General features: G+C 52.8%; 1 protein-coding gene and 1 long non-coding RNA gene across 10 annotated transcripts in view; one reads left to right on the top strand and one right to left on the bottom strand.

Moving 5' to 3' along the window:
- SIM1 (SIM bHLH transcription factor 1) overlaps window positions 1-14,788 on the bottom strand; it is a 94,771-nt gene that overhangs the window by 56,223 nt on the left and 23,760 nt on the right. For 8 of the 9 annotated variants that reach the window (XM_082475192.1, XM_082475186.1, XM_082475190.1 and 5 more), the window contains 7 exons: window positions 6,400-6,482; window positions 2,913-3,002; window positions 2,283-2,391; window positions 2,063-2,148; window positions 1,142-1,341; window positions 816-922; window positions 44-191 (listed from right to left, as the gene is read on the bottom strand). In XM_082475192.1, coding sequence (XP_082331318.1) covers window positions 44-191; window positions 816-922; window positions 1,142-1,341; window positions 2,063-2,148; window positions 2,283-2,391; window positions 2,913-3,002; window positions 6,400-6,482 — 823 coding nt within the window. Of the gene's footprint in view, window positions 1-43; window positions 192-815; window positions 923-1,141; window positions 1,342-2,062; window positions 2,149-2,282; window positions 2,392-2,912; window positions 3,003-6,399; window positions 6,483-7,246; window positions 8,654-14,788 lie in introns of those variants that run through there. The other variant, XM_082475194.1, reaches the window with a different exon arrangement.
- Window positions 8,750-9,995, top strand: LOC309667233. The gene is made up of 2 exons (XR_014267645.1): window positions 8,750-9,072; window positions 9,723-9,995. It is a non-coding gene; the product is annotated as an uncharacterized lncRNA (long non-coding RNA).

Below are 14,788 nucleotides of genomic sequence, written 5' to 3'. Positions count from 1 at the left end.
GGGTCGCCTGCAGTGGGCAAAGGGGTCCCGGACTTGCACTCACGTGAGGACATAGTTGACGCTGACGATACAGTGCGGCCTGGACGAGCGGCTGTTGTGCACGATGGTCGCATAGCTCTGCACCCACACCCAGCCGCCGTGCTTCGCCAGGAACCGGTAGTATTTGGTGGTCACCTGCCCCTTTACCAGCACTGATGGAGAGACACAAGGCAGCTGATGGGGAACGGACTCGCTCCTGAACCGGTCCAAATGTAATCCCTGGCGGTGGGAGGGCGGGTCCCCCGTGAGCCCTAATAACTGCTCCCAGGGCAGGAGGAAGAGACAACCAGAACGTTCCCAAATGAACCGACTGTCCTGTTCATTTGCAGCGAGTGCTCCGGTCCCTCACGGTTAGCAAAGAGGGCAACACTTAAAGTTGGAGGATTCCCGGCACTCGATGTTCTACCTACGGAAGGGAGGGTCTGGGTCGCTCAACTCCGATGCTCACGTTCCCTTTCTGGGAGATTAAACTCAAAGCAAAGCTGTATCCAAAGCTGAAGCGAGTCAACGCGCGTGAGCCAAGTGGCCGAGCCTCGGTTTCCGTTTCCATCTTGGTGGGGGAGGGGAGCGGCTATCAATAGGAGAACAAGACCCCTCCTGGGAGAACTTCACCCAGAAACTCAGAAGCTCTCCCTCGGCCTGTGTGAGGGCCCGCGGATGAGGAGGGAAATGAGGTGGGGCCGGTGCTGGGACAGGGGCCCGCAGGGCCTCTCCTACCACCCCCCTCCCGTCCCCCCACCGTCCTCCGCCCCGGGCCGGGCAGCGTGGCGCCTTACGCAGGTGGTGGGCGCAGCGCAGGTGGAAGGTGTCGCAGCCGTGCACGTGGTGGTACAGGGTCTTCTCAATCAGGTCCTGAGGCTCGTATCCCGTCAGCTCCGCCACTCTGCGGAGAGCAACCCCAGCGGGATGAGCGCGGGCTGCTGGGCCGCCCCCACCCTCGACAGCCGCCTCAGCGCTGAGTGCCCACCCTCACTTCGCAGGGCCCCGTCAGTCGCCTCATCTGCAAAATGGGCTCACAAGGTAGACGAGGAGCTCTCAGTGACTGAGCGGGGGCCGCCCTCCCGCTAGGGGTGACCCCTTCCCGCCCTGATCGGGCGCCCACCTGGAGTCCAGGAAGATGAGCTTCATGTCCAGGCTGGCGCGGAACATGAACATGTTGCTGTGCAGCTTGATCTCCGTGACGGCGCTGGGAGGCAGCGAGTGGCCCACGGCCACCAGGCCCACGTTCTGGTAGCAGCCGTCGAAGGGGGACATGTCCAGGCTGTACTGGCGGATCTTCAGGTATCCGCTGCAGTGAATGACCTGAGGCGGACGGTGAGGGTGGGAGACTCAGCCACAGCCAGGAAACATCCAAAAAGGGGGCGAAGGGACTGAAACATTTGGAGACTCTCCTCGGCCACAAACGCCTGTGGGCCAGGCCCGCGCATTGAAGTGTCCGAAGTTATTGGGGCTCCAACGTGTCTCAAGTTGTACGACTGTACTGCCCCAGTGAGCTCACTTGGGAGCTGAGGAAAATGCAGAGGCCTGAGGCCGGCCAACCCTAATGCATCCGGATCGCGAAGTGGGGCCCTGGAACCTGCATTCTGATCATGTTTCGTGCTGTTAAACAAGAAAAACTTGGATGCCAGCTAAAGCGCTGGTTCTTAACCTCTGGCAGGGGAGGGGGCAACATCTGACGCTGTGAGTAAACTCTAAGAATCTACCGGAGTTACCGACCGTTTCAGACGCTTTACACATCCCTAAGGCCCATTGCGTGCCCCAGGTTAAGACCCCCAGCGGCCAGGCAGTACCCGGACCCAGTGAGACGTACGCAATCTTAAAACGTAGTCCCCAGGTGTTCGCGAAGTTTAATGGCCCTGGCGGTGCGCCCGGCGCTGTGACACGTGCGGGGCACTGTGGTCCCGGCGGCCGGAACCTCCCTCCCAGGCCGCCGCACGCGCCTGTGGTCCTGCCCCGTTCACCTGCACCAGGCTCGGTGGCCGCGGCCGCCACGGGGCGTGGATCTCCCCTCTCAGCCACGCACCTTGTAGCCGCCGCAGGTGAGGCCCGCGTTCCTCTTGGCCAAGACGCACTTCATCCTCAGGAAGAAGGAGCGCTCGATCTCGTACTCTGGAGAGAGGAGCGGAGGGAGGCGCAGGGCGTGAGGCCGGCGGCGCGGCGCCATGTCCCTGCCACGGCTAACGGAGGAAGAGCTACCAGGGACTGCGATGGGCCGGAGTGCCGCCGGCGCGCGTCCGCCTTACCCTGGACGAAGTGAGAGTGGTAGGGCTGGTGAGCCGTGAGCACCGCCGTCATCTCGTCGTGGTCCGCAGGGTGGATGTATTCGTAAATGCTGTTCCCGGTCAGCTCTACCTGTAAAGAGGGGGGTATCACCGTCTCCGAGGAGGTGGGATGCCCCACGGAGGGGCTGGAAGATTGAGCCGGGGGTCCGCAGGGCTATGAGGACAGGAGCCACAGCGCTAGAGTCGGTCCTGAGTTCTAATTCCAGTTCTGCTGCCTGCTACTTATTGCAACCCATCTAAGCCTCAGTTTCCTTATCTATGAGAGGAAAGAATAATAATGGTAATTGAAGTAGTAATAGTAGTAGCTTACTGGCAATGTTCTGGTGAAGACATCACGACCTGAGTATGTAACCACCTCCCATGGTCTTTGGCTTATGGTAGCAGCTCAAAAAGGTAGCCATTGTTTGGGCTTGGGGCGGATGCTAAAGGATAAGTAGAGGAAGAGGGAGATCCAGACCTCCTGCCAGCTGAGATGTTTCCAGTCCCAGAAACACGTATAAAAGCTTTGGGAAAGCCCCACCCCGACCCTACCTCCAGCCTCCAGCCCTGGCTATAAACGCTGAAGGCTGGAGGTGTGGACCACTCACCTACCTGAGAAAGACCCAGGTGGACTGAGGCTGTCTCCGAGATGTACATGATCTTCCCATCTGGGGCCACCACAAAGATGAAGCCATCCAAGGTCTGGGGAGACAGAAACCATTGAATGGAGAGCCCTCTGGGCCATCGAGAGAAATTGGGGGTGGGGGTACAGAAGTTAGAGATGTTCTGCCAGAAGTGCAGAGTGATGGAGTAGACAGGGCCTGGCAGGAAATAGGGCAAAGAAAACCAGCCACAAGAGTCTCTCTTTTGTTCATTCCAAATTTGTAAGCATGGGACATGCGACACCCTAGGAAGTGTTGGACAAGGCTACTGCCCTCCAAGACTGAGGATTCACCAAAATGGACAAAGCAGACATATCTGGAACATACACAAACATTCTGGGGGGAAAAACATCACAGCCTGTGATAAGAGGTGGGTTAGGTTCTTGGGGTGATGGTCACCGAGCAAACCAGAAGTTTCCTGTGTCAGTCTGGGAGAGTTTCATAGTGGGACATTCTATAATGGAAAGAGTGCTAGCAGGGTTTGGGAAATAGTAGGCACTGGGAGATGTGGAAGGGCTGGCAGTTTGAAAAGTTTGTAGATAGAAGGCAGCTGGCCAGTGGCTCTGGAAAGAGTCCAGGAGAGGGGGATTTAGGAGATGGGAGGCTTTCCTGGCAGCAAGCCCATAGAGTGGTGCTACAGTGTGTATGTGTGTGTTTACATTGATGCATCAAACTGGCAGGCTCTCCATGAAGAAAAGTCTTCGATTTTCACTGTTCCTTTATCTCTGTGAATGAGGCTTCAGTCCAGGCAGTGAAGCATAAGGATGAGTCAGATCCTGCTCTCAAGGATCTGGAAGTCCAAAAGGGACAACTGGCCTAAAGACAGATATAATGAACATACAGCTGAATAGACAGTGCTGTGAGGGCCTGGAGACTGAGTGGCCAGAGGCCTGGGGGAGAACCAGAGTGGCTTTAGGAGAGCTGTTTGAGCAGAGCCTTGAAAAGGAAGCTTGAACGTGAGAAGGGAAGAAGGGCACCCTAGGCAGAAGGAATGGCGTAGGGAAAGCAGGGACTGTGGGTGGAGGTTGGATCTGGTGTATTCAGGTTTGATGAGTTTGGTGTACCAGAGATGAGGCTGAGGAACTACACTGGTGCTGGATTTTTGCAGAGTTTGAGATTTCAGTCTGTGGAATTGGGAGATGCTCCTGCAGGCATCAGATTCCAACAGAGGTTTCTAAGCAGGGAAGTAGAATGCTTAGATGTGTTTTCTTTATTTTTTATTTTTTTTCCTCCTGGCAGAATGTGAACAGTGATCTATAGGAGGACAGAGTGGAAATGAGGAGATCAGAGATGGTCAAAGCTGAACTTGGGTGGTCACAAGGAAGATGAGGTGGGGGAAGAGTCTAAGTCAAAGGTGGTTCTGGCTATTGTGGAATTTGTGGTGGCAGAAAGAGAAGCTGAGACTGACTTCAAGATCATTGAAAATTTAGGGAGGCCTGGTGGGTTTTTGTATGAGTGGAATTCTGGAAGAAGGAGATAATGAATTCTTGTCTTAGGTATGCTAAACTTCAGGTATATGCAGATTTCCATTTGGATGTGTCCAGTTGGCAGTAGGAAATAAAGGTCTGGCTCTCAGGAGGGGTGTCTAGACAAGAAACCAGTGGGGTCATGCAAATGTGAGGAAAGGAGTTGAAGTGGTGGTGTTGGTTGAGATACCCCAGCAAGCCCTGAAGCTGTGAGAGGAGAAACAGAGCTGGAACCTTGGGGGGAATGCCAGCATTTACAACCAGTCAGTAGTGGGAAAACCTAGAAGAGCAGGCAGAGAGGGAGAAGAATCCAGGAAACTGTGCTACTTTAGAGACCCAGGGAGAGGCAGAATGTCAAGTAAGCAGTGTCACCTCCATCCAGTCTTTGCCCAAATGTCACCTTCCCAGTGAGGCCCTCTGCAACCGTCCCCATTTAAAATGGCACCACTCAAACACAGCTCGCCTCCTTCACCTTCTTCTTTTTCTCCATGGCACCTACACCACCTGTCATACCATGCTGTGCACCTGTGTGGGTTTGCAAGGCTGCTCTCCTTAGAATGTCAGCTCCATGAGGGCAGGGCTTTCTGTCTGGCATACAGTTGGGCCTCCTATGTTTGTGGAATGAACAAGGTCAGGTGTGATAAGAGTTGAGCATCTTATGCTGGATATCAAAATATAGTGAAGTCTGTGCAGAGCACACCAGCTGTGAGAGATGCCAGAGTGCAAGCGGTGTGGGAGTGATGGGGGCAGAGTAAGCAATGGAAATTGGGAGGATCATTAAGTCCTACAAGGAGTTTGGGATGAACACTAGGAAAAAGACTGGGCAAGAACTAGAAGGGGTGAGGGACTGTTTGGGTTTTGCTCTCTTGTTTATGCTGATGAGGAAAGTTAGCTGGGAATATGGAGAGCTTTGGGTGGGGGTCAGTTGTTGAGAGATAACTGATGAAAGACAACTTTCTCTCTCCTGAGAAAGGGGAGAGACAGAATCTTTTTAGTTAAATTCGGAGGCGTGGAGGCCAGGCCTGGGAGGGAATGCTCACACAGGGCCTCTCTTTGCTCTACGAAACTGAAATCTCTTTTGGCCTCTGGGATTGAAGGAGGCACAGGGTAGTGATGGGACAGGAAAGGCCACGGCACTCCTGCCATGAGATGCTGCTCATGTCTGGTCCAGGGAGAACCGGCACAGAGTCCCCAATCCGATGCTGCTCGGGTTGGAGGCTCCCACGGGAGAAGCCCGTGGTGGACTTGAATAATAAGAATAAGGGGGTGCAGGGTGGGATAAAAGTGTCAAGCCTAAAAATGCCCCCGGGAGTTTTACTATTTTAAATATTTGCTAGGCGACTTACGCGGGCAACGGGCAATTTAAAACGGTGTACACTGCAAACAGCGCGGTAATGGGCGCCTCCACACTGGATAAACTCATTACTCAGGGAGGTGTATGTGTGTACGCGCGAGGGTCCGCACACGGCCAGGGCAGGCCTGGGGTGAGGTCGCGTGGAGAGACAGGAGGGATCCCGGGGGCTACAGGGAGGAGGTGAAACGAGTTGCGTACGCAGCTGGATCCGGGACGTGTGGACTTAAAGCCCTGACGGGCATTTCTACCAGATTCCCGTTATTTCCTGGTTAAATTCTTCATTTGGGACGGTTTTGCAGCCCGGCCTCGGCAGCTTGGCCTCCGGTTCCCTCCGCTGAATGGCGTCAGATGGCGCCCCCTCCCTCCGTTCAGCCGTCCTGATTCGGGCCTTACCGGGCTCCCTTCCAAACCCAACGCGCCGACCGTCACCTCGAGAGGCGCCTTCCACACCCAGCGAGGTTAAGAGCTAAACATTTTAACTCTACAAGGAGTCGTAGGGGCTGCGAAACGGCCACCTCCGGACGGGATCCCATTTTCCGAAAAACAAGAATCCTGGCTCGGGGACCGGCACCCGGGCCCTCGAAGCACGTGCGCCGCCGGGAGGCCCAAGTCAGTACCTGGAGCAAGTGGGAGCCCAGTTCGCGGCCTACGTTGTCCAGGGGGCTGGTCCTGCTCGAGTGGCCCCACGCTTCGCCGAGCCCTGTGGAGACACAGAGACACCCTTAAAAGACGCACTCCGACCAGGCTGGCGGTGTGAGACTAGCTTCGCGGTTTTGTCACCCAGGCAGGCTTGCACACACGACCTGATACCACCCGGGCTCCCTCCCCACCTAGACCGCAGGGACGCGAGAGGGTAAATGACGGCTCTGCCCGCTCAGCTTCTAACGGGTTTAACAGAAGTGAGGCTCCCTCTCCCTCTGCTCGACCAGCCCGGGCTTCTCAGGAAGGGCAGGGTCCTGGCTGAGCGCCCCTACCCACCCCGCCCCGGGGAGGACCACAAGTGGCCGAGTTTGGGGACAGTCTGTGCCCAGAAGGGGCCCGGACACCGCACCAGAGCGATAACTTTGGCGTAGGTTCACTGGTGTGCTTAGAAGGGCGAGGGACACTATTTCCCACCCCAAGTTTCATCACCCTTATCAAGAGGCCGAGGGTGTCCACACATCCAGCGAATACCATACCGCTGCCCGCCTGGAACGACCTGAGACTGCGGAGCCAAGTCCAGCTCGTCCTGGTGAGCTTTCTGATTGGCTGCGGGGCTCTCCAGCCATTTTCCTTCCCTGGCCTCTGACTTTAATCCCCTTCGGAAAAATCCGTTTGCTTGTGGATGGCTTCCAGTACCAGCTACCCTCCGCAGTCCTGCCTCTGCCTTTCCTTTCCTTTCCACGTCCTAACCTCAGCTCCCTCCCCACTCCAAGAAAAAGCTCTCTGAAAGTCACTTATTTTCAGGTGCTAACACCGTCTTACAATATTTTCGTTCCCTTTTGGACGTAGATAATCATTCCTCTTCTCTACTTCCCAGGTATCATCTATTAACAAAGACTGCCCCTTCCTCTCCTTGATGCTACCACGTTAAGATCTTTCCAGGCTTTGCCACAAATCATTTCTCCGGTGATGCCTAAAAAATAAAACTCCCTGTATGCCCGTGGCTGATTTTTAAAAAATTAATATGGAGTCTGCTATAGTACCTGTTTTCAGGAAGAAAATGAAAAATAAGGCAGAAGAAACTTGCCAAGACCGAGGTTACACTCCTTATGGGAAATATCTTTTAACAATGTTGCTGCTGAAATTAGTGTAACTAGGTAGTTAAATTTTTTTGTGCTTACACGATTAAACAAGGTTAAACATGACAAAAAATGGGGGGGGGATGATTTACTGCATTACGGGACAAATCACTATGAAGTACCCAATGACAAACACTCGCATTGTAATATGGGGGTGGAGGCGGATCTTTCAGAATAAAACACAGAGTTGGACTCCTGAAATGTGTTGGCCAGGAGCTGCTTCCGAAGCTAGCGATCAAAACCCTGGTAACGAGTAACCGTGAGCGCCCCTTAAGCTCGAATCGGGTCTTTCTGGGTGTTTGCACATTTAAATAAATCTAACGATCTCCCCACCGCTCTGCAAACACTGAGGTTCCCCGCCCCCCCTCGCCCGGACTCCTCTCCCTCCCTCGCGTCTCGGCAACCCCTCCTGATTCTTTAGCCCGCCCCAGTTTTCCTCCCCAGAGTGACTCCACTGCCCTGATCCCTGTGGCCCTCCTGGACCGTGCGGGAGGTCCTCCGCCACAGCCGCCTGTACACACCCCTTCGCCTTGTCACCTTCCCTTCGCTCCTCCCGTCTCAGTCAAGCTATCCTCCTTGGTTTCTGGCACGACCTGTTCATGTTTTCATCCCGGATCACACCTACACACCCAGAAGAAGTGGGGGGGGAGGGGTTAGCCGGGGAGGCCGCACGGGGAAAGGGGAAAGGATCTTGCCGGGAGAGCCCGGGACCAGCATGGCGCTGACCCTAGGACACCGCGGGCCCAGCCGAGGCCTGAAAGCCCAGCGCTTCGCTGGGGCGCGGGGTCGGACGCTCGGGCGTGCAGGGAGCTGGTCGCGGCCGCCTTGCGTATGGAATCCCGTCTTCCTCCGCTCCCGGAAGAGTGCGAAGCCTGCGCCTGCAGCCAACACAGGTCTTTATTCTAAAATTATGAAGGTCCCCCCAAAGCGGCTGGGGACGCCGGGGAGCCGCCTCCCGACCCGAATCATCTGAAAATCCCCCGAGCTGGGCTCGGGGTTAAGTACTGGTTCCGAACTCCCGGCGCCAGCCTTGGCTGGTTGCGGTCTCGGGCTGCGGCCTCATTAGTATGCGCCTACAAGGGAAAAATAAGACTTACCGGCAGGTTAATAAGCAGCCGGGCCGGGCGCAGGGTGACAGGGGCCTCCGTCGCCCTTTCCTGTACCCCGCCCTCACACACACCCCCCCACCACCACCTTTTAAGGAACTTTTTGCTTTCACCGAGCATCGCCTTCTCTTCTGTTCCCGGTTGAAAGCTCCGTCACACGGTTGGTTATGCCTGGGTTAATGTTTTATAAGGGACTGGCTGCCCTCGTCTACTTGCCGAGCTTTCCTGACCTAATATCAGGGCTGAGCTCTCCCGTCAGCCTGCCCAGGACACCTTCGAAGCCCTGCTCATGGGTTTCACCTCCCGAAAAGCCCGGAGTGGGCCAGAGACCCCTCTCCCTGGACCCCCTCACCTTCTGCCTGCAGTGACGCGCTCCCGCACCCCATTTCAGTTGGCGAGGGGGGTAAGCTGAGATTTCATTTCTGCACTTGACCTACCGCAGAAAACTCGCAAATCCTTTGATTGTCTGTTTAAAATGAGGAGGAAACCAACTCCCTTTGCGGCAGGATTACAGTGGGAAGAAGATCTAAAGATTCTCTTGTAATTCCGTGAGGCTGAGAGAACGGGGTTTTGCAAAGGAGAAAAGGAGCTCTGGGAGGGAGGCGATAACTAAATCGGGTTTTAGACGAAAGGATTTTCCCCAGCTAAAGTGGCCAAAGACAAAAGAAAACATAATCTATTTTGGAAGATTTCCAAGATATGCCACATTAAACTTAGCAGATAAATTTTGCTTCTCCCCGCCCCCCTCTTCCCTTAAAGTCTGGTTTATCATATTTACATAAGTAGTATCAGAAGGGATGTATCTATCCTGGATCTAAAGGGCTAGCTCACATTTCACGTGAAACCCCGGGCGAAGTTTCACTGTTGCTTTACCCTCAGTGCTCGGTTGAGCCATTTCCATTTAAATACCCCCTGACCCAAGGATTACCTCAATGGACTGACTGCACGGGTTTTGTAATTTCCTGAAAATGAGATTTCGATTTATAAAACAAGAAACCAATTAGTAACCAAATGAGGCGAAGTAGATCCACTAAAATTGACCTAATCCCACAGGCACAATTTAGGCCCGTTCTTGGCGAATGAATGATGAGCCCCAGTCTAGCGTGAGCTCAAAGCATCATCCAGCTGTGTTATTGCAAGCAGCAAAAATAAATTGATCGAGCTTTTCCTTCGGAATGAATTTCATACCCTTGACAAAATGTAGATTACAGACCTGGCATCATCGCCTCCTTCACTCAGACAGCAAGAGGAGGAGGAGGAGGGCTTGTTCTACTGTTTTGTTTTTTGTTTTTCCTTTAATAAATAAACACTATACGTGAATAGAAAGGTGTCCTCCTTGCTGTCGTTCCTGGGAACCTTCTCTTGGATGGATCGCGATGTGCCCTTTAGCCAGTATGGGGTTGCTGGGGGAGCTGTCCCATGACCTGGCCACAACTTGGTGACTGAGACGCGCAAAGCCCTCCGAGACCGCGCTCCTAACTTCTGGTCCCGGGGGCGGGGGGAACTTGTCTCAGCCACCTGGTTTTTCCACAGGGCCTGCGCGTCCTCACTGAGAGCGCACTGTCCAAACCTCCCAGCCCACAAGCAAGCGGCCTTCGTGGTAGGGGTCCGGGAGCCTCGGCGGCTGGGCTCCTTGGGGAAGGTCGGGCGCGCTTAGCCGAGGCCGAGCGCCTGGAGCGGTCCCTGGGCAGGAGGCCGCTTCGCGCACCGAGGCGCACCCACCCCTACCTCGGACGCCCGGCGCGGCCTTCTGGGCCACCTGGCGGGTGTGGCCGACCTTCCGAGGGCGTCGGTGGCCGCGCGGGGCCGGGCTTTATTCCGTGCAGCGGCCTGGCCCCCACCACGCGTGTGTACCCTGCCCTCCCCTGCCTGCCTCTGAGAACCCCAGCCGCGCCGGGGGGGCGGCGGGGGATCGGCTGAAGTTAGTATGAATTTGGGGTGGAGACCGACGGTCGCAGCGCTGACTCTCTCTCTCTGCGCCCTCGTCGTGCTCCGGCCCCGAAGCTAGGGCTTCCCGGGCGGGGCCTAGCCCCGAGAGAACACGAACTGCAGGAACGAGGGACAGGCAAGGTTCGGCCAGGTCCCAACTAACCCGTGGGACGAACACGCCTGAGGGGTTGACGGTAGTGCTGCGAGGCGGCTGAGAGCGTCCGGCGGTGTCTACTCAAGACTCCGGGCCTTCGAGGGTAGCCTGGCGGGGCGTCCGAAGGCCGGCGCGGGCGAGGCGGACGGGTCTGCCCCGCGGCGCGGGCCTATCCCGCTTTTGTTCCACTCGGCGGTCGGGACTCGACAGACGCACGGCGGCCCCTCGGGCGGGATCTTGGCTTAAGTTTTAGACGAGGACCGGGCCTCGGGGCAGTGGCCCGCGCAGCACGAGGGACGGCGGGCGCACGGGCGCAGAAGCCCTCGCGCCCGGGGAGGGCAGAGACCTGGGCGCGCGCGGGGAGTGACGAGACACCGTGAGGAGGCCGCGAGCAGGCTCACCCTCGGCTGCGGCCACGCGGGGGAAGGCGGGCGGGTCGCGGGCCACCACCGCGGGGAGAGAATGGGCCGCACGGCGCCGACCTGGCCGGCCGGCCGCGGCGGGCCCTGCGGGAGGCGCGGCGGGGGCTTCGACGAGGTCGCTGTCCCTGGGCTGGTCCGAGCCACCGAGGCCGAGGGACTCCGCGCAGGAGCCGCCTGCCCGAGGGCGCTACCCTGGGAAGAAGCTTTGCTCCGCAATTCTCAGACACTGTTTTAGTGTTTTCTGATTCGCAGGCCCACCGCGAAATAATTGAGGATTCCCCGTCCGCACGAAAAATTTAAAATTCGTGGATCAGAGACTGGCACTGGGTGAACAGCTAAAATCATAAGGTTTTAGTTGGGTCTGAACCTCATTCTCTTGAGAAATACCTGAGCCGACAGATAGAGAAATGAGGCGAGAATCCATAGGTTCGAATTCTGTGTCCACGTTTGTATCTGCAAAAGCTGGAAGCTGCCAAGATTTCCCGAGGATTGAAAAATAACTCCCCTAGAAATCGGATTTGTCCTCTGGAAATTTAACCTGATTTTAGCTTCAGACGGGTGATTGTACCCTGCCATATCTTATCATACCTTGTTTCTGTAGTTTCGTTGCTGTTGTTGTTGTTGTTATTGGTTTTATTAGTGATCACTCCCTTTTCAAAAAAAAGTACTTTTTTCATTGATCTGATCTATAATTTCTAGCACATAAATCTGCCTTGCAAATGCTCTGCACGGAGTTTAGTTCTGCACTCTACATTTTAAGTCAACATCAAAACTGGAATTAAAGAGAGAAAACCAGCGTGGAGCGTAAACTGTGCTTGAAGGCGTTTAAATGAGAAAAACTTCTGTAAGAAAATAAACATGGAAACCTAATGCTCAATCATTTCCCCAAGCAGCAAGAAAAACAGCTTTAAATCACCCATCCACGTGGGAAATGGGACCTCGTTTTCTCTTTCAGTTCTTGGCCTCAAAAAAATATAAGGCGATTAAGGATTTCAATCTTGAGGTGACTATTACAGAAAGTGTCTGTGGAGGTTTGTTTAACCATCCTTGTCCTTCCAGCCTTTGTAGAAACTCTCTTTCCTACACAGCTACTAATTTCAACTCTATTATTATTTTAATCTTCCCAAGACACCTTGACAATGAAATAGTAGTGATGTTACCAAGATTCCGAATGGCCATAGATTTGAAAACATCTGATCGTTTCAAAGGTTATTCTGCAAGCCACTATGCCCCCAGTCAAAACTATATTATATCTAAACAACAAATATATATTTTTAGTTGAATTTATCCTTTTTGGCACACAAATAAAGTCACATCATCTCTTTTTTTATCCTGCCTTTTTGGTTTTGATAACACCAAAGACATACATATCTAGATGTGCCAATGTTTTCCTTGCAAGGCTGTTTTAGAATAGAATATGTTACCACTTGGGAGATATGCAGTTCTAATGATTTCTAATGACAGTAATTGTACCAGAGTTTTTGTTTTTGTTTTTACTATGAAATCTCCAATCTAATGCTTTATTCTTAATTATTCCGAGCACCCATAGCCCATTCATCTGTTCCCCTCTCTCTCTCTCTCTCATTTTTCCCTCAACAGCTCAATTTTATCTACTCAGATAAATAAAAGCTGAAGTTTGCTCCCAGACAAGGAATCTGCTATCTTGGGGGGGGGGGGAAACTGTATTCAGCAAATGAGGGGGGAGAGAATTAAGGATTTTTAAATTTTTTCACATATAAATATGGAAAGATTTCTGTTTTAAGTCTTTTAGAATTACAGGGTTTTAAAAATAAAATGTAATATGAGCAAAAGCAGTGGAGTTTTACAGTCATTTTTATGCCTATAACTAAGATGTCACCAGATTTAGAAGTATTTTAGATTATATACCTTGCATAGTCCATGTTACATGTGATAGCAGGCTTACCATGATGAAATAGCTACTTTCATCCCACCCTTAAAATTTTACTGAAGACCTACTATGTGCTAAGATGGTATTAAGACAGATATGAAAATGAACTTCATTTCAAACAACTTCTTTCCCATTTCTCAGCACTAAAAAAGTTTACCCCCATATAAAGTGCTCAGTTTCCCCCACTGCCAGGGACCCACTCTTGTCCCCCCTTCTGCTGGCAGTCAACAGCTGAACCCAGATTTCACACCCTCTGCAGGTTGTGCTTGGTTCTGCGGGCTTGTGATTATTTCACTCCTTTTGCAAGCTGTTGGTTTTACTGTTTGTTGCTGTCCTTTAATATTTTAAAGGGCTGTGTCTGGGGTTTTGGACTTTTGAAGCTAATCTGTCCTCAAAATTAAAACCTCATCCCTAGGAACCAGCTGTCCGGATGACCCTGTCTAACTCACCCGGTGGAGTCTACGGGTGAGTTATGAGCTCAACAGTAGCTGGGGAAATAAATGATGTGCCCAGAGTTCACACATCGTCCATCCCCTCCTCCCCATAAACCCACACGCATCCACAGAAGAAGGGAGAGGAAGGAGGGGCCCCGGGCCCAGAGCTCCGAAGGAAGGTGAGTGGGGCTGCAGAAAGCACAGTCGCCTTTAAAGTAGCCACAGGGGACCGGCCTGGCCACCAAGGGGACTCCAGCCGGAGTCTTCACCGGCGCTTTTTTTAAAAATAACGAGAAGTTGGCTAAGAGAGTTTACTTTTCCTATTTATTTATCACGCAATTTATAATTTGTGGGGTTAGCACTTAATTAAACAAGAAATCTTGCTCTCTTTAAAACAAAACCAAAACAACAAGAAGCAGCCCTATTCCCTCCGGCCGCGCCTGCCCGGGGTCTGCACGACACAAACGAGCCCCTGGCCTGGCGACTCCCCGGGCGCTCTGTCCCTCTCTGCGCCCCCCGGGCAAGCCGACCCTCTATTCTCTTCCTCCGCGATTACTCGCAGCCTCACAAGCAGCACCATATGCTTCTTCTGATCAAACAGCGAGCGACATCGGCACCGATAATTGACGAGACCCGCTAGAAATCACGCAGAAAGGGAGCCCACTGAGACCGCAGGGGCTGACAAATCACTGCTAATAATCCTGTTAGGAACAGAGCGGCCAGCGGAGTTCGCAATAGCTTTATTTTTATAAAGTAGGCGCTGACAGTATAAAGACAACGAGATCTCTTTTTTAAACAGAAGGCAATGTAGCATAATAGTAATTTTCCCACCAGCAATTCTCAGCACAGTTTGAATGGGAAATACGGTTTTTAATATATGTTCCCCCTCCTTTTTTTCTTTCTCTTTTTTAAAACTTTTCAGGTATGTTAAGTTTTGATTCCTCTCTTCCTGTGGTTTCAAGGCTCAGATGAGATTGCTCAAGGAACTGCTTTAAGACAAAATGACCATACTACTATTTATAGTTTTGGGGTAAAACCAAACTATAATTTGAAAGTTTTCCTTTAGTGCCCCTGACTAATTTGGGGGCATGTTTTGCAAGATTTTGATTCAGATAATAACTTTTAGTCAAGATGAAGCAAAGTGAAACTCAAAGCCCAATAATGATGATTTCCCCCCCCCCCATTTCCTTCAAAGAAAACAACAAACTCCAAACATCCAAAATCAACAATAACATAAACCTCTCTTTGTCACATAAGAGTTTCCGGTTTGT

This window comes from Balaenoptera physalus (genome assembly GCF_965194825.1).
Source record: "Balaenoptera physalus genome assembly, chromosome: 9".
In the NCBI taxonomy this organism is placed as follows: domain Eukaryota; kingdom Metazoa; phylum Chordata; class Mammalia; order Artiodactyla; family Balaenopteridae; genus Balaenoptera; species Balaenoptera physalus.
The sequence above is the reverse complement of the archived record's forward strand: the minus strand, read 5'-3'. Positions and strand labels throughout refer to the sequence as shown.